Genomic DNA, 26,398 nt, shown 5'->3' with positions numbered 1-26,398 from the left:
TGTAGCAGCACCAAGAGTCTATGCCCACATGCCACTATGCCCAGCCTTCCATGGGTTCTGGAGAGTTGAACTCAGGTCCACATGCTTTGTGGCAAGCGTTTTCTTCATAGAGCCATCCCTAGCCCAGTTCCTTCACTCTCTGAATTTATTTATTTATTTTTAAACAGCACCGATTTATTTATTTATTTATTTATTTATTTATTTATTTATTTATTTGTTTGTTTGTTTGTTTATTGGCTTTTTGAGACAGGGTTTCTCTGTGTAGTTTTGGTGCCTTTCCTGGATCTCACTCTGTAGACCAGGCTGGCCTCGAATTCACAGAGATCCACCTGGCTCTGCCTCCCGAGTGCTGGGATTAAAGGCGTGTGCCACTGCCACCTGGCTGATTTTTTATTGCCAAGTTTTATAATGAATTATTTAAAAGTAGTTTTTAGTTCCCATGTAGTTGCTTAAGCACACTAAACAAGTCAAGAACGTGAAAATATCTGTTAATGCTCAACATTATTTTAATGTATTTACTCTATGATGCAAAGATTAAACAGTTAGTGTATCAGAGGTCATTGTGTTAAGCAGCATATTTTTATAATTTGGAAACAGTTATTAAGATAGACAAAAAACAGAATTTAGTTTAAATTCAAAGATGGTCCACGTTTATCATCTAGAATCTTGATTTGCCCAAATTTAAACCCAACAGACTGATTCTGCAATACTTTTAACATTAAAGAAATTTAGTGTATGAGTTTTGAGAAATACCTTGTCAGAGACATCTATATTGCCCACACGCCATCTTCTGGCATCACATCTGATGCTTTTAATCATAGTTATGAAGGTAGCCAGGTTTCCTGTAAGTAATATTTTATATGGTCAAAAGAAGTTAATGAAGTGATCAGTTCATTTAAGCCAAATGTGCTTGTACTTAATATCACCCTTTCCTAGTTTTTGAAGCTCAGATGTGTTGACTTTGGTTTATCATCAGTGTTAACACCATAACCACAACTACAATATTGATGTTACTTCCAGGAAAGGCAGAACTGGACCCTTCCTTCCACGCTCCCATCACTCAACTTGGACTGCTCTGTCAAGCCCGCCAAGCTGAACACTGACATTCTTTAGTTAACAAGTGTAACGGCACCTACCTACACGAGTGTAGAAATTGTCCTTCCCGAAAGAAATTACGTGCAACAAATTGCTTTCTAAAAATACAGAGATCACACCTGTGTCTCCTCTCATGCTGACAACTTCACCTGTATGTGCGTGCAGAGAGTTGAATGTCTGAACAGAAAGTGAGGCCTCGGTGTTGCAGCTTTGGTGGGTGAGATGCTCTGTGTCCCTTGCTTTCCTCCCATGGGTAGCGTCATGTTCCTGAAATTAGAAACTTCTCCGATAGTGGTGTCCATTCGATTCTCAGTGCGAAATCACCAGCTTCATCGATGGCACTAAAGGAGACCCCAGCAGTGGGGTAGTGACCATCGTTTCGGACATTGTAGTGAAAAGCAGCAAGGTAGACGGGCTGCGTTATTGATTTCTATCTAGTGTTATTCTTAGATGCAGACCACCCTGCTGGGTTCTGAAAAATCCTTTCAGTCATTCCAGTCTGCAGCCAGTGGTTCTAGTCAGAGATAAACACAGGAAGGCCCACTTCTGAAGCTTGAAGCTTGATTCTCTGTTGCTGCAGCCGCAGGGCCTCCTTCTCACTCGGAATTACCTCTTCGCTGTTGTCTTAGAAATACTCCCATGGTTTGGCACCAGAAGGAAATCAGCTGTACCCTACACATGAATTGGCTTAGCGTTTGAGTGCGTCACCCCTCAAACCTCAGAACTTAATAATCAGTCAGCAGTACACTCAGACACCCGTTTGAAGTAAGCCGCATGCTTGGGAAGGAAGGGCAGGGCTGCCTGAACGTGGGGCTTTTCGCACGTCTTGGTTATTTACTGGCCTTAGGTTGTGTGGGGCCTGGGTGGCTGGTGATGTTCCAATCTCCCCATGTGATCCTGTGAGAGCATGTGGGTGACAGTCCAGCCTGCTGTACCGTTCTGCTGTTGCTCCTGGTCACTGTCACCTGACTATTTGAGACGAGTTCGACAAGGCAGCTTAGTGCTCTCCTCTGGGTGCCCCGCCTCCTCACGCTTCCAGAGCAGACGCCCACGTCTCAGGAGTAGCCAGAGCTCTGCCTGGCACCTCTCAGGCAGGCAGCGACCACTGCCTTGCGGGCTTAGAATGTGCGAAGTCAGCAGTTAGTTCTGTGTCCCTGGTCTGCCAGGCCTAGTCACCCTAGCAAAGGGCTTATCAAGCTGACTTCAAGTAAGACGGGAGGGGTGGGGGGTGTGCCACACTTGAAGAAGATGGGTATCTGTACAGGTTTATGGCTTGAGCTCTTTTTTTCCTTGCCCTTAGAAATCACATTTCTAGAATAGTGAAATTTAAATCTTCCTCTTCTAGGTGTGTAAAGCCACACGGAGCCTTGAAGCAGTAGCAGGGGGAACTAGAGAGTGACAGCCCTCAGCAGCTTCTCTCTCAGGGAGTTGAGTGGGCAGCCCCCCGCTCTCCCGTGTTCTGTCCACATGGAACCCGGGGCCAGAGCAGTTCACGGACCCAGGGGTCCGGTAACGAGCTGCCTGGAGTGCCACACAGACGTCACTTACCCTGCTGATTTCCTGTCTTTTGGGCCCAGCCTGCTTCTGAGTTGTTACGCTATTTTTATATAATTACTGTTTTTTAACATTACGGCCTTGCAGGGTGGGGTTTGGAAAAACCGATCGTGTAGAAGACTGGTTTCCGCTCTGTGTCGTCAGAGAGCAGAGTGTCATGGGAAGTGAGGAGGAGGAGCCCCGTGTGTTTGCTTCTTGCAGGTAGATGAGTTGCTGAAAGCAGGGCTCCTGTGTGGGGTCATAGGTGTGAGCTAGCAGGAAGCGCCCACGGTCAGCATTTCAGCCTGCCGGTCAAGTGGCCTTGCTACCCAGGGGCTGGTTCGCTGGGACGAAGTCCCTGGCTTTGGTGACAGTCTCTGCTCATGCTTGGCGTGGTTCCGTGCCACTCTTCTTCCCGTGGTGACGCGCGTAGGAGGCACTAGGCACAGTCCTAGCCCTGCACAGCCCTGCACAGCCCTGGCACTCTCAAGCACTCGGGACACAGGAGTGCTTCCCACAGGCTGCCGTTGCTATTGTTCCCTCTGTCACTGTAGTCTTGCGAAATGTCACCTGGCTCGACACCTTCTGGAGCATTGTGGTTCCATGCCCTGACTCAGTTTCTTAGCCTAGCATTCAGTTGTTGTGTTATAGTGCTAAGGATCCAACTCACGGCCTTGACCATGCTAAGCATGCACTCTCTCTCTCTGAGCTACATCTCTCTCTGTTCTGTTCTCTTTCTCATTCTTTACTGTCTTTTTGGTTTTTTTTTTTTTTTTTTTTTTTTTTGTGGTGCTGGGTGTTGAACTCGGGACCTTGTGTATGCTAGGCAAGTGCTTTCACCCTATGCTATACTTCAACACCTTCCTCTTTTTATATTTATTATTTATTCTTTTTACTTTAGTGTTTTTTATTTTTTTGAGACAGAGTCTTATTCTGTTAACCTAGGCTGGCCTTGGACTCACAATGTAGCCCAGGCTAGCCTCAAACTTGTGGCAATCCTCCTGTTCTCAGATCCCCAGATGCTGGGGTCATAGGTGTGAACCGTTGTACCTGGCTTACCCTTTTACTTTATGTAGCTAGGATTTTATTTCCCCAGTGGGTTTCATCTATAGCTTTCCAGACCTGACTTCTTTCCTTTCTTACAAACATTTTTTTTCCCTGGTATCCACTGTATTTCAGGCATTGTGCTTTAGGGAGCAGGATGGCAGCAGTCAGGATCCCCAGGGGGTTCTGAGTGTGGCAGGAGACTGGGCTGTGAGCAGGGGCAGCATGCCCACAAAAGCAGAGGGCAGGAGAAAAGCCACAGCGGGGCTCTACTCTTGCCTCTCCTGGCTCTGCTAGGTTCCTGTCTGCTCTCTGGTCACCAACTCCTCCTCTTTTTATCCAACCCCTCCACAAGCCTGTGCCCAGCAGCATCTCCCCATCTTGACTCATGCTGGGCACTGGGGGAGAGGGGGCCCACAAGTGAGTCTGATCCAGGCCTTCACCTGTCTCTGCGCCCCATCTGTGAACACCCATCCACGTGCCTAGAACCTTGCTGACCCCCGATAACCTTCTGTGATCCCCCCAGCTCTGGCCTTCATCCCTGGGCACAGTGTACATTGTCGCTTGCTGGCAGCCTTTCCTGCCTCTTCTAGAAGGATTGGCCATGCCGCTCCCACCACACCCGGCCGCTTACACCCGTCTACAACACTTACCTTGCTTGCCTTTGTGTTCTTCCACAGTCAGACATTTATTTCATTTATATGCAGTTGCTGTGCCAGCACATGAATAATGCATGGGTCCTGTCCTCCGGAGCGCACGGTTCAGCGTGGGAGTCAGGCATGTGTTCACTGAGCTCTGGCTGCACACCCTGTGTTGTATTACCTCCGTGTGACTGACCACCGAGAATGGGCCCTGCAGCTGTGCTTGCTGAGAAGATGTCAAAACTCCCCAGTGACTAAAAGCCATTCAGCTCGGCGCCCACTTGCACACGGGCAGGATGGCGGTGTCTTTTTGTCTAGTTTGGCATTTTAATAGCAAATTCTAGGGTCATGCTGGAGAAGTCCGCAATCTAAGCTGATCTCTAGACAGGGTGACATGCCTTGCCCACAGCATGGTGGGAACTGGTGTGCTTGGCTCACTGAGGGTGCGGATTGGAAGGAGACGAGACAGGGAGAGCAGAAGTCAGGGTTGGAGACTTTTTTTATGTTCCATTTCCAGCAGGTTGGTTGGGTGCTTGGTGTGTTGTGCCTCTGCCAGAAAACTGAAAAGAGGAAACAAGCCCACCTCTTAAGACTGAAGCGGGCATGATTTCACAGGTTTGGTGTGGGACTCAACAAGGGGGCGTGAAAGAGTGGACTGCAGGGCAGCTTGTGGGAGTGGAGTCTGGCTCTCCCCACTTCGGTTGCCTAAAGTACGAAAGTTGGTGGGGAACCTATCCAGACAGGAACTGTGTGGATTTGGTGACATGGTCTGTGGCCTCCTGTTCATGGATGCGCCCACCTGGCCGAGCTGTCTGTGGCAGCCACGGATGCAGTACCTGGCTTTCACTGTCTCTGTCTCTCCCCTCCGCTTCCTCTTTACCAGCTTGCATAGGCTGTGGCCTCAGACAGCGCCCAGCCAGGGTGTGGAAGCCTGGGGGACCTTCAGAGTTCATTTAAACACATTTAAACCCTTTTAAGACATGAAAACCACCTACAAAAAGCCTCCCAATCAGGCAAGAAGAATGCTGTATTTGTAATCTTTCGAGGTAATCCCTCTGCCCCATGAGAGAGCTGGTTCTTTCATGCAAATCTGGGCCTCTGAGAGGCTAGTGAGTTTTATTTTATGTCTAGGCAGTTGATTAAATCAGCAGACAGTTATCGAACCTGTTTGGTGTGCAGCCGAGGCAAAGTTTCTTCAGAGGGCTTTGTGCCGAGAGGAACCTGGCTTCTCATCTGGAAACACTCTGCTCTTGTCCCACCCTGCCCTCCCGCCAGACCCTTCTCCTTCCCAGAGCAGAGACCACATCTTCCTTACAGTGGCCGTGTGCTGACAGCTCACTGGCCGGATGGGATGGGTACAGCGGCTGGAGCAGCTTCTGGGTCTCCCACCCCATCGATTCCCATGTGCTAGGTTGCTGTGCTGAGATGTAACATAGCCCCATTTAATCTCACCAAACTGAACACCGGTGCCTTTACTCACTCTTGGGAGTGACAGAGGGCGTGTGGCTGTGCTCATTCAAAGAGCTGAGAGTGCCACCGTGGGGGTTCAAGTTCAGGCCTGTGACCCTAGAGCTCACATGCTTGATTGAGTATTGAATTTTGTTCTCACTTTCTGTTCTCGAGGTATTGTATACCTCCCATGAGGTTTTCCTGGGGAATTCTCCGAGCTTCAGTTCAAATGCTGGTTAGGTTCATATCTCAGGAGAGAGGCTGTAGGAGAGTGGAAAGGGCATTGTTCTTGTGCGGTATTGCTCTGATTTTTCTTCTTGTCCATCTTTTCTCTCTCTTTTCTCTCTCTCTCTCTCTCTCTCTCTCTCTCTCTCTCTCTCTCTCTCTCTCTCTCTCTCTCTCTCTCGGCATCATGTAGCCCAGGCTGGCCTTGAAGTTGCTTTGTAGGCAAGGATGATCTCGAACTTCTGCTTCTGCTGTTTCTTTTGATCACGCGCTAGGATTACAGGCCATTCCTCACCACGCCTGGTTCCTGTGATAATGGAAATTGAACCCGGGGCCATTCATACCAGGGAAACACTCTACCAACTGAGTTACGTGCTCAGCTCCCTGGGCATTGTGTCTTAGCTGATCCTCACCGGTGCCTCTGTGCCTCTCGATAGCTGCAGCTTGAGTTTCCTTATACCTCATGGGGACAGGGCAGTTCTCATGTGTACAAGACAGTACTCCATAGGTGGTGACAAGAACCATTATCCTGTAATCCCAGGCCCTGCTACACTATGCCCGCACAGGTCGTGTGAAGGCGAGGCATAGCTTACCTGAGAGGCTTGCACTAGCTTTTTTTTTTTAAAGCCAGGTACAGTTCTGTTTAGGAATCTGATCACCTGCCCCTTGCTTGGCTTCCACAGAGTAAATCTACCATTTGTGAGTTTATTCAGCTGTCACAGTCAGGTGTGGGGGCTCAGATGGTGACACACATGCTTGGGACATAGCCATCCAGTCCCTCAGCTCACACCAGGACACTGGAGTCTTTGCTGTGGACAGCCTTGGAGGAGGATGTGCATGCTGGCTTCACAGGGCTGTTGGAGTGCATTGGAGGGCCTGGGTAAAGGAGGGACCATGGTTTTATGCATGTGTTTGTTTGTATATAGAACTGTGACATAGGCTTATTGTAGTGAATTAAAAAAAATACAAAGCAACTAAAAATTACCCATGATCCTATGATTCAGAGACAGCCAGTGTTAGATACGTATGAGTTTTTTTTTTATTCATCTATTTATTTTACATCCCGGCTGCAGCCTCTCCCCATCCTCCCCTCCCAGGCCCCCTCCCTCACTTCCCCCCTTCCCCCATCCCCTCCTCTTCCGTCTCCATCCAGGAAAGGTCAGGTCTCCTTTGACTATCAATAAAACATGGCATGACAAGTTGCAGTAAGACTAAGCACCTCCCGGTGTATTAAGACTGGGCAAGGTAACTCAGTAAAAGAGTCGGAGACAGCCCCTGTTCCCGCTGTTAGGAATCCCATAAGAGGACCAAGCTACACAGCTCTAACATATATGCAGAGTGCCTAGGTCAGTCTCATGCAGGTCCTCTCCTTTTCTTAAAAAATCATTTTTATGTATATGAGTGTTTTGCTTGTATGCATATATGTGTACCACACATGTGTTTGGTGCCTACAGAAGCCAGAAGTAGGCATCAGATCCCCTGGAACTGGAGTTGCAGACATTGAAAGCTACTGTGTAAGTGCTGGGTATCGAACCCAGGCCCTCTGGAAGAGTAGCCAGTGCTCTTAACTGCTGAGCCACCTCTCCAGTGTCCACCTTTTCCTCCTCCTCCTCCTCCTCCTCCTCCTCCACTCTTTCTTCTTGTGAATGTTTTTATGAGATTGGAGCCGCATTGTACCTTCTACTTGATTCAGCTTTCTCTACATAGCCTTTCCCCCATTTGTTCTAATTATAATTCTAAAGTGATGTCTTGGCGTCCACATGTAGGTTACATGTTCCATCCTGCTGAGTGCCTCCTGGGTGCCAGGTCTTAGTCACTGAATAGGGAGGGGCACTGATGACAGCTAACGCTACTGTGTACTTGTGGAATGCCAGGCATGGTGTCAGATAGCCAGCATGGATTATCTCATTCTTGCACAGCTCTGGGGGGGTGGTGGTGCAAGGGCCACACAGCTAGGCAGAAGCAGAATGGCGTTCAGTGAGTGGGGGAGATAACCAGCACTGACTGGGTGTTTACTTGAAGCCAGGATCCGGCCAAGCATTTGACTTCTACCAACAGGGTGATTCTGCATGACAGCCTCTGTTCTAGAGGACTACACTGAGCCATACAGAAACTTGGTGACTCTTCCTAGGGTATCCCGCCACAGCCAGGGCATGGACTTAGGCATTTTTTTTTTTTTTTTTACCTGAGCAAGCATCTCTAGGTAGCATAGTATCCCCTCTCCAGGTGACAAGAGTCAAAGGCAAGGGCTGACTGACCCCGCCTCTGCCCGTTGACTGCTTGGTGGATGAGAAGATCACTGGAAGCTGAGAGAGTTCAGGAGATGATATGGAAGGGAGCAGTACAGGCAGGGAGCCTCAGGAATTCCCACTTTGAGAAAGCAGGTGGAGCAGGATGAGTGGAGGGTACCAGGCACGATGAAGGTAGGAGAAGTGAGTGGTCACTGGGGTCAGAGACCATCATGCCGTGTCCGGGAGGTGATGCAGCCAAGGGGCTGGCTGTGTGCCTGTGTTTCAGAGGTTGGTCTGAATGGGTCTCTGGGATGGGAGGATTTTGCAGGACCTTTGTGTCTTAGCTGACTGTGGCCAGTGCTGGGTGAGGAAATTACCATGTTCTTGTTTCCTGTGCTTTCAGCCCCTATAGAGGAGGGCTGCTTGGTTTTCTGTAGCTTGGTGTCTCTTATCCCATGCCATTCTGAGTGGAAGTCCTCATTGCTCCATAGACTGGAGTTCCTGGGTCATTGAGAGGATCCAGGCACTGTGTCTGGCTTGGGAGGAAAGACCTTTCTTCCATTCTGGAGTTGGGTGCAGAACAACAGCCGCCCTCCCAAACCAAATGCATTCCTAAGTCTCATGGGTGCTAAGCATCCCATTGGCCTTCCTTTCTGGCCTTTCCAAAAACCACCTACTGGGTGCTAACCTTCTGCATTCAGAAGAAGAAAGGGAAGCTGAGCCCCAGTCAAAGTGACATTTGGTGAGTTAGGCAGTGGAGCCTCCATAGTAGGATGAAAGGGGCCATGAGGTTTGGGGGGCAGGCTCTAGTGTTTAGGACCTGTGGGGCCCCCACCCCACAGTTCCCCAGAGTTTTCTTGAGTGTGAACAGCAGGAAACATTAGATAGAAGGATTTATTGCAGAGAATCTTGTGGAGATAAACAGATAGAAAATAAAGGATAGCCTCGAGAGGGCCTGGAACCTTTTCCAACGGGCCCCGACTGACTCTGCCCCAGGGCTTTTATAGAGACGCCAAGGGGTGGAGCCAAAGACCTCCTCCCCCAGCACAGCCAAGTGCAGACCATCCCAGACACCTGCACTCAGGCCCGTGGTCCTAATCATCCCCTATGCGGACCTGCTGGGTAAAGCCACGAGGAACCCGAGAATGGGCTCCCACAAGGACCCTCAACTGAACAGAGGTTCTGAGGAAGCACAGGGCACGTATATGTGGAGCAGTGAGCAAGGGGACCTGGGAGGGCTGCCTAAGAGTGAGCAGAGACATTTCCAGGGAGCAGAAGTCCTCAGCACCCTTGAGAGGTAGGAAGGAAGATGTGTGCAGCTGACAGCCTGACCTCAGGTCAGGCTCTGTCTTGCTCTCTCCGGTTCCTCCCCTGCCCATAGCTCTGAAATCTGTCCCATTGTGGAGCCAGGTCCTCGTGCTGACTCTGATGATGTGACTTACCCTCTAAAAGACAGGATGCACCCAGGGGCACTCTTGCATATCCTCGTAGCTGAGGGGCTTGCGTTGAGTGCCAAAGGAAGTTTCTGGACACAGGGTTCTGTCCCTTGCTGAGAATTCAGTCGGCCTTACTGCTTCCCTGCAGATCTGTGGCTGAGCTTTTCTGGTTTTCATTGTGAGGTTCTTTGGCTCTCCTGATCTGATGCACTTTCTTCGCTTAACCTGTTCCTTCTTTTGCTTTATTGGGACTTGGTCACTCACTTCCCTCTAATTGTGACTTTCTAGCTCTGTCCCTAAATTCTTATGAGGATCTCTTTGGTAGTCATAGCTTCCTGAGGCCATGCAGGTCTTTGCGGTGAAGTCTTTACTGTCTATACCTGGCTCTCCAGATATTTACCCTCTCAATCATCCAATCATTTCTTCTCTAGCCATCTTTCTCTCCCAGATGGTGCTGATATCGCGTGCTAACCCCTGGAGACCTTCCTAGTGGTAGAGCTGGGGATCTTGAAGGCCAACGGATACTGGCCGAGCACATGTCACTGGCCAGAGCCCTCATAGCCCAGGACTTCCCTTACATTGTCCACTTCAGTTTCCAATAGACACTAGCAAGCATCTCACAGCTTATTGGGAAGATTAAGTGAGAGCGTGTGAAAATGTGAGGTGTTCCGAACGAGCAAGTTAAGTGAATGTGAAGTGGTCCCTCACTCCCCACTTCAGGAATGTTGTCTTCTTCTGGCTTTGCTCCCGTTAGTGTCCGTCTTCAAGGGAACAGGGAGAAATAACTGTGGTGGCTTAGATGGGCTCTTCTTGGCGTGTGGCTAGTTCTCTAGATGCCATGGTTGAGCCGCTTCTGGCCAGAAGGACACTGACCTATTTTGATCTCCCAGCACAGTCCAGCCTTGAGTGCTCACAGCTGCTGACATCCACTGATTGTTTTTCTTTCACTGGACCTTGGCCCAGCTGTCCATCTTCTACTGGGTTCCTGGAAGTTGATTTATGGGTCGCTAACACCAGCAGAATCCAACGTTATGTGGGAAGGGAATGCGTGTGGTGACTTTAGAGTTGTTTCGACCTAGAATTCTAGGTCCTTCTCTTGTTTGTGACTGTGGATAAGCTCCCTTATCTCAAGAGGCCTCAGTTTCCTTCTTGAGACAGTTCATTCGTTACAGAGAATTGGTTTCCAGAAAGGATAGGACAGGGACAGCAGCTAGTTACTGCCGCCTCTGTAACTGAGGGACCTCGGTAGGAGGGCGTGAGCAAAGTCAGGAAGGACGTCCTTCCTGGGTGGCAGGACGGACCCATTTTAATGGTTTCCTGTCCCCTTGTTGGTGGAGGGTTCTTACCGCTGGGTATGGCATTGGGTAGACACTAACATTTTATGGTGGACAGGTGTGAGAGGCAGTAGTGTGCCAGTCACATATAGGCCACGTGAAGTCACAATCTGAGTGAATAATCATCAGGGCTGTGCAGGCTTTGCCGCTTGGTGGGAGCAATGTTCTGCCCCTGTGGGCTGCTTTCAGGTTTTCGGAGGCTGGCTGGGGAGTTGGAACCCACAGGAAGAAGCAGAGACTGTGTGTGGCCCCATGTAAAGTAGGCGGCTTGGCTGGGATCTCATCTGGGGGAACAGTAAGGAGGGGACCCCTGTGACGCTGTGTGAGACCTGCCCCAAACAGCAGATACGAGGCAGCTATAGTGTGGACCCTGACTGTTGGTCTTAGTCCAGGCCTAATTGTGAAGCAGGGAGGGGTCTGCCTGGCAGGAGGGAGCTGGAGGGCAGAGGCTGCATTTCCATTCTAGAAGGTAGCCTGGCCCTGTCTCCCCTGTCCACACCTCTCCCTCTCTCAGGCCCCTTTGCTTCAGTGTTCCCAGTCCACAGTCTCCTTGTGAACTGCAGAGTTTACTTCACTTAACCTTTGAAACAGCCCTGTGGTGCGATGGGTATCTTTCATTTTATGCACAGGAACCTTGGCTTGGAGGAATCGTCAGTCTCTGTGACACTCAAGTTAGTGTCAAAAAAGTGGCAAACCCAAGGCATTTTCTCTCCCCAGCCCGGGACTGGTTAGGCAGATGGACTGTTGGTAAAGGCGGGGAGAGCCTGCCTTCCACTTGCCCACCCACTGTGGGCTTAGCCTTCCCCCCCCAGTTCTGTGCCTGGGACTAAAACTGCCTGGGACTGGAGCTTGGGGTCTCCAAGGACGACCCACTCTCTCTCCCTCTCCTCTGCCTCGTCTCTAGGTGGACCATTGCTTTGCAGCGCCCCGTGGTCTCGTGACTCTTGAAGGCACCGGCCCTTCCATCCACCACCCTGCAAAACGGCCGTTTTCATTTGCTGTTGTTCCTCCTGGGGGGACGAGCGGGTCTCATGCTCCCTGGAGTCCATCCTTCTCACCCCTGTGTTCTCATCGCAGAAAAGTTGTACGGCGACTTCTTGAGCTGGAAGCTGGAAGAAGCACTGTCCCAGTTCCCTCTGCAGCCCGGGAAGGTGGCCACTTTTACCATCAACATCAAGGCAAAGCTGGACTTCTCTTGCCAGGAGAATCTCCTCCAGGACCTGAGTGACGGTGAGCCTGTCCGAATGTCCGTGTTCGTATTGCACGCGCGCGTCCGCGTTGCACCTTGTCGCTTGCTCGCCAGCCGTTAGCTCCAGCTGCCTGGACTGGTGGCCACTTGGTTAGCTGTGAGTGACTGTGTGTGTCTGGAAGTAATGAGAGCGCTTTTCACCTAAACAGATTCTTCACACACACACCCCCCCACTGTTCTGTTGTCGTTTGCTGGGATGTAAGAATCCCAGTTTTCAGTGTAACCATAGCCGTCTGTCTCATCAACTGTGATAAAATGCTCCCTCAGAGCCTGCCGGTTTGTGTAGGAGTCTGGGGCAGTGGGAATTCATCACAGCAGGACAGACTGACTAGGGATGGTGGTTCACAGATTCCTTACGTCAAGTTCTGAAGCCTGGATCCAGAACAGATACTGGAGGCCTGTGGGATGTATGAGTCAGCTCAGGGTACTATTGTAAAGACCCTGAATGACAGGTTAAACACCAGACACTCCTTATGGATTGAGACCTGAGGTCAGGGTTTGGGGTCCTTTTCCTGGCCCACAGATGGCCATCTTCTGGCTAGAAGATGACCACACATAGTAGAGTCAGTCTCTGTCTGTGTCTGTGTCTCTCTCTGTCTCTGTCTCTCTCTCATGTTCCTTCTCTCTGTGAACAGACTGCTCTCTTGGATGAGGGCCCTGACCTCATGACTTTGTTTACCCACTTTCACCTGCGCATAGTGTGTCTTTAGTACACTTGGTTTGAGTAATAGGGCTTCAACATGGGAATTTTGAAAGGAGGCTCCGATATTCAGTCCACAACAGGACTGTTACTGGAGACAGTGTGCTCTATGGCCAGAATTCGATGACTGCCTGAACTCTCTGCCTTCGTGAGTGACCACAACCCCATTTCTAGGGCCGGGAGGATTAGGAACGGTAAGAGTTCACAGTGTCTGTTACAGGAATGAGTGGTCGGATCCCTGTAGATGGAATGTATCTTAGCTACAGCTTGCTTTATTTGGAAGAGCCCTGGAGGTGAAGACAGAGGAGTGGGCCGCAAAGCCCAACGGTGGTAGCAGGTACAGTGGCCCAGAGCCTAGCTCTCTCTCTGTCTCTCTGGAAAGGAATGTTTCATCCTTCTGTGCATGTTGTGTATGTGCTTGTGTGTGCACATGTGTGTTCTGTGCACACATATGTAGAGGCCAGAGCAGGACTTCAGGTGTCCCTTTTTTAAAATCATTCTCTGCCTTGTTCTCCTGAGAAGGGGTCTCTCACTGAACTTGAACCTAGTCAGCGAGCCCTGGAGTCCACCTGTCTCTGCCCTCCAGTGCTAGAATTATAGCCTTAGTGTGGCACTGGGGATCGGAACTCAGCTCCTCATGCTTACATGCGAGACTCTGACACACTGAACCATCTCCTCAGCCCTGGGATGCTGTTTTGAGGTCAGTCTCTCCAACATCCCTGCACATTAATAATGCTCTTGTGTTGAATGGGAGCAAGTAGAAGTTAAGTGTTTCATTCTTCTGTCATGAGAAATTATCTCCACACCTTGCCCTCCGTGAGCGCTCTCCAGCTACCTGACCTTGGCCCATGACTGCCTGCTGAGCCTGCTTCTGCAGGCTCTCAGCAGCTGTACTGGCTAATCCAGCCGCTCTGCCCTCAGCTTTGCATGGCCTGCATTGGATCGTGCAGATCTCAGGCCAAGCATCTACTTGCTGCAAGGCCATTCCATCCACTTAGGTAAAGACAGTCTCCACTCTCCTTCCCTCCCTCCTCACCCTGTCTGTCACTCATCTTCTGTCTGTCTCTTTGCTTTGGAATAGGAACAAAGGCCTTGACTCCCTCAGCCCCGCATCCCAGGGGCGAGGCTGTGAAGGGACCAAGGGTGTATGTGTGGATGACACACAATAAAGGTCTCTTTCCCCTGCCCCCCTTCTCATTGTGGGGTTGCAGGTTGTGCTCCTGTCTATTTATTCTTGTGAAGATTGTCTCCCAAAAGACATCTTTAAGGAATTGTTGGCTATCCCAAGTCCATGTGCATAGGATACAGAGATGAGCTGCCATGGGGTTTTGTTGTAACGGTTGCTATGTGAAAATTTGCCTTGTAACTCTGTCTTAGCTCAGGCCACCTCAACAAAAATATCGTAGACAGCACTTGAACAGTAGACATTCCTCACACAGTCTGGAGACTGGGAAGTTGACATCAAGGTTCCAGTAGATTGGTTCCTGAGGAGGGTCCTCTTCTTGGCCTGAAGACAGTTATCTTCTTGATGTGTCCATGTGTAGTGGAGACGAGAGCTCTGCTGTTTGCCTCATGCCGTGAGGGCACTGCTGCCACCAGGGCCTTGCGTCCCATACCTTCACAGTAGGCATTAAGGACTTGGACTGTGAGTGGAGTCCATTACTCCCTTCCTGAAGTTTGCTCCCCGCTACCCCACCATGTTGAAATGCCATCCCTGAAGTTCTGCAAGAAGACTCTTTTTGATATTATTAGTGAGGATAGGAGAACAAGTGTTGGATGTGCTAGAAATGGAAACAGTCTCGTGAATTTAATGTATCAGGACATGCAAGCATCAGGTATCAGGTGGAGGAAGTGAGTGTCATAGTTAGAGTTTCTATTGCTGTGAAGAGACACCATGGCCATGACCATGACAGCTCTTAGAAGGAAGACATTTAATTTGGGCGGTCTTACAGTTTCAGAGGTTCAGTCCATTATCATCATGTCGAGAAGCATGGCAGCATGCAGGCCAGTGTGGTGCTGGAGAAGGAGCTGAGAGTTCTGAATCTTGGTCTGCAGGCAGTAGAAGTAAAAGTAACACTAGGCCTAGTTTGAGCAGCTGAGACCTCAAAGCCTGCCTCCACAGTAACACACTTCCTCCATCAAGGCCACACCCACTCCAACAAGGCCACACCTCCTAATAGTGCCACTCCCTTTGGGCCAAGCATTCTCACACATGAGTCTATGGGGTCCATTCCTATTCAAACCACCACAGTGGGGAAGGGGAGGACCAGTTTTGGGCTGGGGATGTAGCTCAGTGCAGAGTAGCTTGTCCAGAAGGCATAGAGCCATGGGCTTGATTCCTAGAACCACTACCTAAACCAAATCTGACAGATTTTCTTTCTCTTTTGTCTGTTTGTAACCTGCCTCACCCTGTGGAGTTTTTCAGTCTTAGACAGAGGGTTACCTCTAGCCCGACTTTTATTCCCCCAGGGAGGGAATTTGGCCGAGTGAACGTCATCCACTCCCGAGACTCCATTCAGAGGTCTGTTGCTGCAATGCTTGCTCAGATGGTGACCCCTGGGACATGGCCAGGCAAATGTCTTCTTCCTGAGATTTGCATGTGAGACCCAAAGTAAGGCCCTGGGGTGGCCCTCTGCTGCTGACTACTGGTGTCAAGCTGTCCCTGAGGAGTACAGCGGCCTCTTGGTGGAAATTTCGGCTCCTTGCCTTTGGCAGGTTTCCTGAGGTTACTGTTCTGCAGACCCATTTGTTGAGATGCCGAATTCCTGCCTTTGTTTACAGTAGGGTGAGGCAGTTCGGGATTTATCATCCGGGAAAACTGCTTCAATCTTGTAAAATCAAATTAAATCAGCACTAGAATTATGGTTTCCAAGGGGTTTGCAAATGTAGGCTGACTTACTACCTGGTCAGTTAGATGTAGCAACCTGGTTATTAATGATACCGGTCAGTGGCTGCTTGGACTGTTCACACAGCAATCACAGAACAAGGCACTTCTGAGAGGCTTCCCAGATAGCATTCAGTCCTTCTTTGGAGACAGCTGCAAGTTCAGTGGCAGGGACTTATTCGTTGTCCCCGGGAGCCGGTAGAGGAACCCCTGTGGCTCCTAACTGGACAGTCTCAGAAACATGGAACTGGACTCAGTTTCTTTTTCAGGCATGAGCTCACATTAGCTATGGCTACTGAATTTAGATGCAGCTTTTTGAGCTTGCAGCAGTAAATATAGACGTTGCACAGTTGGAATACTGGCTTTAGTGTGGGCTGCAGACAGATGGACGAGGCACAAGAGCTGTTGAGCACGATCAGAGCTGTGTGTAAAGGCAGGGCTTCCCCCTTAGTTATCGTTTATTTATTTGGGGGGCTGCTGGGCATCGGATGTAGGGCCTTGTGTGTGTTAGATAAGAGCTACTTCATTGCGCTATATCGCTAGCCTTTGAAAAAACTTTCCTTTAAAAATTTTGAGACAGGGTCTCACTAAGTGGCCTAGGCAGGCCTCCTTGAATTTGTGACTCTCTTGCCTCAGCTACCTCAGTTATTGTTGTTATAGGCCTATGCCACCATATCTGTTCCCTTTTTAAAATTTCCAACAATTCCCAAAGTAAGCTTTACTCCAATTCCTGATTTTTGTAAAAGATAATGGGAAAACTGGAGTCAGAGGAGGTTGACAAAATACAGCAGTCAAAGGCTTTGTGTAATCTTTACTCACAGCCCGGTTCTGAGACAGAGGGAAAGGGAATATATGCCTGGATTAGGTAATGCTGTTGTGTCAATGGCAGGCACATAGAAAGTGATAATGAAACCACATCAGAAGGAACTGCTTCCTAGGAAGGACATTCAGAACTACTAAATGGAGAGAGATGATTATGCTTATACTTTCTTTGATATGGTTCAGGGCAGAAAAGATGGTGTGAATATGAATATAGAAAGTAAACACATCAAATTATTGAAAACTAGTGCTTTCGCTGAAGGGTCTATGGGTCTTCATTTCTATTCTTGTAGCTTTTCTCTAGGTTTGATATTTTTCAAAATAAAAATAAGGAGGAAAAGTTGCTGCCGTGGAGTACTGCTTTGACCTATTATGTTTTGATTTTGAAAGTGAATTCTCAGAGCCAGTGGCTTTCTGAGTCTGTGGATTGTGGGGCAGCATTTATCTCCCTCCAGGGTAGGAGAAGTCAACCTTTCAACCAGCAAGTGCTTTACAACCACCAGAAATTTCCGATTTCTTGGAATGTTGTGTTTGTGATGAGAAATCTTGGAGGATGGCGGTAAGCTGTCCTCGATGTTGTGTGTCTCTAGGTTGCCTCATAAAGGAGACCAAACAAACACAGGAGGACCAAATACCCTTAGGAAAAATATGTAGCGAAAGCAAACATCAGGGTCCCCTGGAGACTCTAAAATAGAGCGACTGCAGAAAGGCCACTGACAGCTGGGAGGCCTCCCCATCACACAAGAGGAAACAGGAAGTTGGTAGCTGGTGGTGACAGACCAGCGACCCCTGAATAGCCTGAGGCCACTCATTTGGTCAGATCCAGACTAGCAACTGGAACATACACGTACAGGAGGGTTCTTGTATGTTCCAGGAGCCTATGAGTGGAAAGTTCTAGAATGACAATGAGGGCTCGACTGAGTAGAAGCTGTAGGAATCGATGTGGGGTAGCATAGTGAAGGGACAAGAAGACATAGCTGCGTATGAGTAGGCACGATGCCCCTCATTGCAGAGTGTGAGCTCCAATGACCAGAACACCATGGAACATAGAAAAAGATATGTGTGTTTATCGGAGTCAGGGCAGCTGGGAGCCATCTCTCCTTATGGTCCCTGTCAACCAGCTCAGGAAAGGTGGCCAACAGGAAGGTTCAAGGTCAAGTCCTATGCAACATTACAGTGGAAACCCTGGGAGCAGTACGTCTTGCAGCATGCTGGGGTGCACGCTGAAGATATGAGAAGTCCTTTCAAGTAAGCTAAAAGACCCCAAGAAACAATTCAAGTTGTAAAGAAATGTAATTCCAAGTCAAAAAAATTCTCAGCATTGGGATGGAGAGGACTCAGGAGAGAGTTCAAAACTCAAGCAGAGCTTTTGGTCTTGGGCGAGTGTTGGGGACACAGAAGATGAAGATGAGGACAACTGAGAGAGAATGAGAAGGGGAAATGGTGGGAGAGTGACATCTTTAGATGACACAGAAGACCTAGCACAGATGCACATGCATCACTCATGCATGCATCCTCGCCTCATGCGTGCATCTTCACCTCATGCATGCATCCTCTCCTCATTCATGCATCTTCACCTCATGCATGCATCCTCGCCTCATGCATGCATCTTCATCTCATGCATGCACCCTCACCTCATTCATGCATCTTCATCTCATGCATGTATCCTTACCTCATTCATGCATCTTCACCTCATGCATGCATCCTCACCTCATGCATGCATTCTCACCTCATGTGTGCATCCTCACCTCATGCATGCATCTTCATCTCATGCATGCATCCTCTTGGATCACCTGCCACGAGACACCAGAGAAGAAGGCCACAGCCTGGAAACCAGAATTCCAGAAAACTTCCTAAAGTGAAAGTACATCCTTGAGATTTTTATTGAACAGCACACTGGGTGTATGAGAGCACTGACCCAGGGAGCCTGAGAAATCTAATACAATTACTAGACTTCAGGCCAAAATGCTAAGTGATTTATGAAATAACAGAGATCTGATTATCACTGGACTCTTGACAGGGGCAGTATCTGTCCAGACCCAACAGAACAGTATGTTTTTAGATGCTCACACAATGAAACTGGAAGCCAGGATGCTCAGGTCCAGAGCCTCCAGTCTCAGCAATCAGGAATCCGGATTAATTGTCAGGATGCAGAAATGCAAGCATTATGCTCTCAATGTTTGCTTCTTGAAGGTTCTGTGATAGAGGGCTGACTGGAAAGACAGCTAAAGAGACAGTATCACAAGGATTGTGAGCATCAAGTACCAAAATCTGGGAGGCCTTAGAAGGGATAGTGTACATGTACTGTGTCATGGCCATTGGTTCAACAGCATGCACACACCATGCTGATTTAAAAGGCCCAGGGGAGAGGAAATTGTGTGTTCAAGTAATTTGTAAGCTAATGTCAGTAATTATATTGTTAGGATTAACATTGGTATTAAGAATCCCTAAGTGTATATTATTGTGAAGTAAAGTAAATGATTAACTTTTTGGTATGTTCATGTGTGTGAGGGTACATGTGTGTATGTGTGCCTGTTTACATGTATTTGTGCATATGTGCGTATGCTCATGTAGAAGCCAGAGGATAATCTTGGATGTCATATTTCAGGTGCTATCCATCTTTGTTTTGCATTTTATTTTATTTTATTTATTTTTTTTTTGAGAAAGGAGCTCACTATGTACCTTTGGCTGGCCTGAAACTTTGTAGACCAGGTTGACCTTGAACTCATAGAGATCTACCTGCCTCTGCCTCCTGAGTGCTGGAATAAAGATGTGCCCCACCATGCTTGGCTTATCTACCTTTTTTTTGAGGTAGAGTCTCTCACTGGCCTAGAATACCATGGAGACTCGGGTGACTAGCCAGTGTGCATCCAGCCCTGAGATTACAAACATATACTATCTGAACTAGGTTTCTGTTCCTATGACTAAACACTGACCAACACCAGCTGAGGCCGGAGAGATGGCTCAGCAGTTAAGAGCATTGGCTGATCTTCCAGCGGACTCGGGTTTGACTGCCAGCACCCACATGGTGCTTCATGACCATTAGTAACTCCAGGTCTAGTGGATCCGATGCCCTCTTCTGACATCCACAGGAACTAGGTGTGCATGTGTTGCATAGACATACAGGCAGGCAAAACACCCATATACATTAACCCCCCCCCAAAAAAAAAACCCATAAAATCTTGGGGAGGAAAGAGTTATTTCAACCTCACAGAATACAGACCATCGTCAATGGAAGTTAGAGCAGAAACTCAAGACAGGAACTGAGAGACAGGAACTGAAGCAGAGACCAGGGAGGGATGCTTCTCCTTGGCTTCAGTTTGCTTTCTTATACTTCCCAGGGGTAGTACTGACACGGTGGGCTGAGCCTTCTATGTTAGTCATCAATCAAGAACACGCCCTACAGGCTTGTGGACAGGCCAGCCTGGTGGAGGCAGATCTCCAGTGGAGGTTCCATCTTCCCAGGTGGCTTTAGCTTGTGTTAAGTTGACAAAAAAACTAACCACACGTTGGTTTCACGTTGGGCTTTTTACACGGGGATTTTGGGGATTGAAGTCAGATACTCACACTTACACAGTAAGCATTCTACCGAGAGAGAGTGTGTGTGTGTTCAACATGTGTGGGGCCACACATGTGTGTCCATGTAGAGGTCTAAGGTTGGTTGATCTTTACTTCATATACACAGATAGGGTTTCTCATTGAACCCGGAGCTCACTATATTCACCATTTGTGTAGCCAGCTTGTTCTGGGATTCCCCGTTTCCTCCTTTGTGCTGGGCTCATCTGCAGGCTGCTGTGCCCATGGCTTTCTGGGGATCCAGACTCTGATTCTCAGGCTTTCGTAGCAAGTGCTTTATCCACTGAGCCATCTTCCCAGTCCCTCATGACTTTTTTTTTAACCTCCATCACCAGAATCTGGTCTTGAACTAGGATTCTCATGTGCAAAACAGGAGGTAACAGATTTAAGGATATGAAATCAAATAACAGTCTTGCAGCCTGGAGTTTGAATTGAGTGTATCAGTAAGAAATCATGAGTTATTAAAAAAAAAAACAAACAAGCAAACCATCAGTCAATCTCTTTGTCACTCATCCACCTTCCAGCCCTGTGCTCTGGCCAGCTCAGCAGCAGTGGGCTATGCTCATGCCCACGGCATGGTGTTGGGCACCCCCACCCCCTTCCTGCTTCTTAGAGAAGTGGCTAGTTCTGAGTCTGGAACAGGAAGTGGATCCAGAAGATCTGAGAACATCTGGAAACCCAGAGCAAGGGCATGATCTGAGGGGATCAGCACTGATGTGGTACCAGGGACCATCCCGAGGAGGCCACCTGGCACCCAGGAGCCGGCAGTGTGATCCCTGCGTTTCAGTGAGCATGTTCTACCGCTGCGGGAGGCAGCCACTCACCTTTGGAGAATGACCGGGAGCCAAGTTGTTATTTTGAAGGTGATAATTAGTGATACTTGCTCTCCCCTTCTCCTCTCTCTGTGTCTGGAGACTCTGACAGCTAGTGAGGTGGCTCTCTCCTAGTAGAAATATCCCAAAGAACTAGTGAAAATGGGATGGAAAATTCGTCTTTGCAGTTCTAAGGAGATGACTGGGTGGAGGCAGTGCCCACATGACAAAATAAGACACAGCCCCCCAGGGTGCTCTTCCTGCTGGCAGAACACAGCACTCCTGTGAGGGAGTATTGTCCCTAGGTCACACACCTGAGGCTGATGGGTGCTCCAGCTCTGACTCCTGACAGGACCAAGAGGACAGGAACACCATTAAATATACCAATGGAATGTAGCACACAGTCTAGGCTCCTGGAGACCCTGCTGTCAAGTGAAGGGATTTCCTCACGTGTATTGTCAGGGGAGAAAAAGATGAAACCATGGACATGGAAGGGAGTGAGGGTGACACTGTGTTGTAAATACTTCACACCACAGAACTGTCCTCTTAAAAACAATTACAGTGAAGGCCTGGCATGGTGGCACATGCCTTTAATCCCAGCATTCGTGAGGCAGAGGCATACAGGTCTCTGTGAGTTCCAGGCAATTCTGCTCCACACAGTGCGTTCCAGGCCAGCCAGGCTAGACAGTGAGACAAATCCTGCCTCCATACAAGCAAATGAATGATGTACAGGCTCACACCTTGATGAGGTCTGCTTAGTTATGTATATCTCTTGTCCTCTGTTTAAATCTAAACTTTGTGTCATTACCCCGAAGAGGGGTTTGTGTGTGAGGGGAAACACTGGAGCCCCTTCTTTCTTCTACCTAATATGGCCTTATTGCATCATCATCTTTTTCTGCTTTTCACTAAGAAATTGTTAAAAAAAAGATTAGGATGGTAATATGTTAATATTTTACATATACACACTCCAAGGAGACAAGAAAGGATTTGAAATGAAAGAGACTGAAATGCCAGATCTGATAATGAACAGGTGCAACTACATTATAGTGTCTATGGCTCTGTGCTTAGGGAGTGGGGAGATGAAGACAGACAGACAGACAGGGGCCCACTGCCAGGCACAGGCTGACCTTGGGGAAAGAGGAGGTTATTGTTTCCATAGCTGTGAGGCAAACAAGCCTGTCCGCTGGCTGGCAGGATCTTAACTGTTTTTCTTCAGGTAAAAGAGAGATGATTCTGTTCTTGGTCTTGAGTGTTTGCGTCCTCAGAATTCATTCAGCTCTACATTTATTCCATGTTGTTTCCCCCATTAGTGTGGCAGTTCACAATAAAATGGTTTTGAAAGAAGTAACAAGGTAGACATATCTCTGTTGTAATACTTTTTGCCTAGCAATTGTCTTTCTCGTCTGATCAGATTGAAAAGTGATTTCTCCGCTGAAGTTTTTTCATAAAGGCAGTATCTGAAGATCAGGGCAGGCTGCTCCAGGTCCCTCTCTGTCTGAAGGACATGTCTGTGTGCAAGGCGCTCTCGGAGGGATCGATACATGAGTGTTTGATTTTTATTGGGACTGATGCTGTGGGTGGGTTGCTAGGTCTAACAGGCAGTGGAAATGTTCTCTGCTTTTGATTTCCTTCTCCATTAATTATTTAATTCTATTTTACTTTTCTCTGTGCTTTTTGGTTCCTGGTTTTATAAGAGAAATGTCAGCATTCCCCGCCGACAGTGTCTGTTAGACCTGATAATTAAACATGGCATTTCAGATTCAGTATGGAAAGGGGTGAGTCTTCAGCCTCACGGAACAGAGCGGGCTAGAGATGGCATCTCGTCTAATCAGTTTGCTTTACAGAGCAGGAAGCTGAGTCGGAGACAGGTGGACAGTCTGTCCAAGGTGTCACGACGAGGTGCTGGTGTCATGAGACAGGGCTGGCGCCCTGTGCACAGGGGTGTTTGTTTTACTGCGCCTCCCTGCCCCGGAGAACAAACAAAACTGTTTCTAGATGAGTACAGAGGTGAACCACTGTAGCGTTACTGTCTGAGGGCAGACGGCCAGCTTGTTTTTCTTTTTAATGGTGCAATGACCCTGTCCATGGAGGGGAGGGGGGTCGTCTTCCCAGGCTTGGTATAAGAGGATAGAAGGATGGTGACCCTTCTGCCCAGGAGCTGCTGCTGGTGTCTTTTGAGAAGGAGCCAGTGACGTGACTGTGCACAGAATGTTCCTGGACTCTGGCCTGCCATGTTGTGAGGGACTTCATGTTGGATCACAACTGGGCTCCCCACTGGTGGATACTAGCTCATTCACTGAGAACTGAACCCTAGATTGCGTCACCTCACTGTGCCCTCCTCTTTGAGCCTCCTTCCTGTCAGCAGATGACCTCTTTCGAAGGCCAACAGAGGCCATTTGCAGATGCATTTTCCTCCTCTTTTGCACATGACATGCGTTTTCTATCTTCATTCGTTTGATCCTGGCACATGTGTCTGCTGTTTCCAGTGGCCTCATTCTTCCTCTTGGCCTAGGGTGGCACGCTAAGTATCTTTTATTCAAACCGCTGCAGATACCTAGTCACTCTTTTCCCAGTCGCTAGCCTTGCCTTCTCGAATTCATCTCTTGCTAATGGCGTAGATTGTTCTCCAAAGCAAGGCCTGTGCCCTCTCCCTCCTTAGTCCCCTCTTGCCGGGTCCCTCCAAACCCTCTTGCAGCTGTTCTGAGGCACTGCTTTGTGTCGGATGCTGTCTCTGGTGATGATGGATCTGCGTCTGTGCTCTTCCCTCTGCCTTCTGAGCCCAGCTTTGGTCACTCCCTCTCCAACTCTCGTGGGTTGCCTTAGTTAGGGTTTCTGTTGCTGTGGTGAGACACCATGACCACAGCAACTCTTATAAAGAGAACATTTCATTGTGGTGGCTCACGTACAATTCAGAGGTTCAGTCCATTATCGTCATAGTGGGGATATGGCAGCACGCGGGCAGACATGGTTCTGGAGAGGTAGCTGCTACATGTTGATATGTAGGCAACAGGAAGTAGACTGACACACTGGGTGGTATCTTGAGCATAGGAGACCTCAAAGCCTGCCTCCACAGTGACACACTTCCTCCAACAAGACCACACCCACCCCAACAAAGCCACACCTCCTAATAGTGCCATTCCCTTTGGGGGCCATTTTCTTTCAAACCACCACATGGATTCTGTTCCTGGTGAGCTGTAGTTGCAGAGGTGGTGTTTCCTGTCAATCTCCAAGGCATCTCTGGGTGTTGTTACACTTTCTCAATATTGTCTTCCTTTAGGGTGTCTCTTTTTGGATTTCTGCACAGGGCTGGTTTCAGACACTCGCAGTGACTGTTCACTACTGGAGGGGGTGACAGTGTCACGAACCCAGCTGAAGTTCAAGGGTTGATTGGCTTGGGATGACCTGTGTGACAGGCCCTTGAACGGAGCCTGAGTGGAGGTGAGCTCAACAGACACCAGTCTGGGCACTATGTGGCAGTGTCAGGAAGGCCACAGGAGCCACATCCCAGGAGGCTTTTTTTAAAAGCCACTGGAGAAGCTGGGCATGTGTCCAGAGGAGCTAAGCGTGATGGAGACTGCTTAAGCAGGTGGGTAGGCTGGATAGGAAGTGTCACCTGAGGTCCACTTGGGATAGATTTTGGGGTACAGCAGGAGGGAAGAGCCCAGCCAGCCAGGCTCCCACCTCAGGTGTTCAGGCTGGCTCTCGTCTGTCTTTCCTGACTGTTTTAGGTGGTGGTGGCACCATCCATTGTATCTATGCTACCTCCTGGGACATGTGGAGGAAGAAAGGGTAGGGCAGGGCTACTGTATCAAGTCTCAAAGGAGTGAGAGGCATGAGATCTGTCCAGAACAAATTTTCCAGAAGGAAAACAACTAGTCAACTCCACTGCTCACTGCCCTTTTGATCCTGAGCAAACAGTGTTACTGCATAGTGATAGCAACGGTCCTAACAGTGCTAATAGGATCCCGATGCTCCCACTCTGATTGCTTATCTTTTTTTTTTAAACGTGTTTGGGAGTTTTGCCTGTGCATATGTCTGTAGCACAGGTGTGATGGGTGCTTGAGAAAGCCTGAGGAGTCAGACCCCCTGGGATTAGCGTTACAGATGATGGTGAGCTACCATGGAGGTACTGGGGGATCAAACCTGGGCTAGAGGAACAGCCAGTACTCTTCACCTTTGAGCCATCTCTCCAGCTCCCTAATTTTTTTTCTCTTTAATATGTTATTTATACATGTCCCTCTACTGGAAGAGAAACAGAAATAAGTGAATGTCAATTCTCACGAGAGAGAGCGGAATTAGCAGATGTTATTTTGGGATTTAAAAATTTTGGGAAACAAAAGCAGAGTATCGTCAGCTTGAGGTTAAAGTGGGATGCCTTGTTTATAAGATGATGGGGGCGGTGAGTTTCAGCCTCCCCCCACCCAGGACTAGGACAACACATGCTTGTTGTCCTCTAAAAGGCAGTGTGACTCAAACGTCAAACCTAAGGCTGTGATAGCCCGCGCAGTGGGCTTGCATCCATGCATGTGAACGGAGAGGAAAAGGCACTGTGTCTTCATTAAGCAGCCAGCAAGGCTTAAGGCTCAAAGCTCCAAGGCAGGGCATTGATTTTAAAACTTATGAAAAGAAAATACTCCCCAGCTGTCACACAAAATCTCTTCTCCCCACAAATTAGCTTCCACATCGATGGCCCAGGCCTCTTAAGAACTAGCTTTAAGTCTCTTCTCCCCACCCCCCACCCCCCGCCACCTACACCGTTCAAAAAAAATGTTTACATTCCTGAAATGCACTTTCTTCTTTGCTCAGAGCTTCTGCACATGCATTAAGAACCACTTTTGTCATCCCCCAGTCTTTGACCTGCTAAAGTCCTCGCCATGCTCTGAATCTTAGCCCGGCATCACTCCTGGAGAAAAATCTTTCTTGTGCCCTTTCAATTAAGCCAGCCCCTCTCCGTACACTCAACACCATACATTTTGTAATACTTTTTAATTTATGTGAAATTGCTTTGTCTCTCCCACTAGACTCGCGCTGGCCAATACAGCAGCCACCAGAGAAATTACTTAAATTTAAAGTAATTAAAATCAAGTGAAATCAATAATCAGTCCTTTAGATGCTTAGGTGCACCATGCACCGTTCAAGTGCCCATTGCCACATGTAGCCAGCAGCTCCCTTTCGGCATCACACAGAACAGGCCAGTAGGGCAGAGCTCTACGGGATGGCACGGCACTGTGTCTCGGGCTTCGGGGACCGAGGAGCAGGATACACAAAGCATACAACACATATCTGTGAGGGGAAGAGGAGACTGTTTCTGGGGGGTGGGGTAGAGGGACTGCAGCTGTGAGGAAGAGGGGGAAGAGGGGATGAGACTAC

General features: G+C 48.7%; 1 protein-coding gene across 4 annotated transcripts in view; it reads left to right on the top strand.

Moving 5' to 3' along the window:
* Trappc9 (trafficking protein particle complex subunit 9) overlaps nucleotides 1-26,398 on the top strand; it is a 479,962-nt gene that overhangs the window by 119,900 nt on the left and 333,664 nt on the right. For all 4 annotated transcript variants that reach the window (XM_052747955.1, XM_052747953.1, XM_052747954.1 and 1 more), the window contains one exon: nucleotides 12,066-12,218. In XM_052747955.1, coding sequence (XP_052603915.1) covers nucleotides 12,066-12,218 — 153 coding nt within the window. The remainder of the gene's footprint in view (nucleotides 1-12,065; nucleotides 12,219-26,398) is intronic.

Source organism: Peromyscus californicus, unplaced genomic scaffold, assembly GCF_007827085.1.
Source record: "Peromyscus californicus insignis strain IS unplaced genomic scaffold, ASM782708v3 Scaffold_20__1_contigs__length_68692818, whole genome shotgun sequence".
NCBI lineage: Eukaryota > Metazoa > Chordata > Mammalia > Rodentia > Cricetidae > Peromyscus > Peromyscus californicus.
Note: the sequence above shows the minus strand (reverse complement) of the source record. Positions and strands in the feature narration are given on the sequence as shown.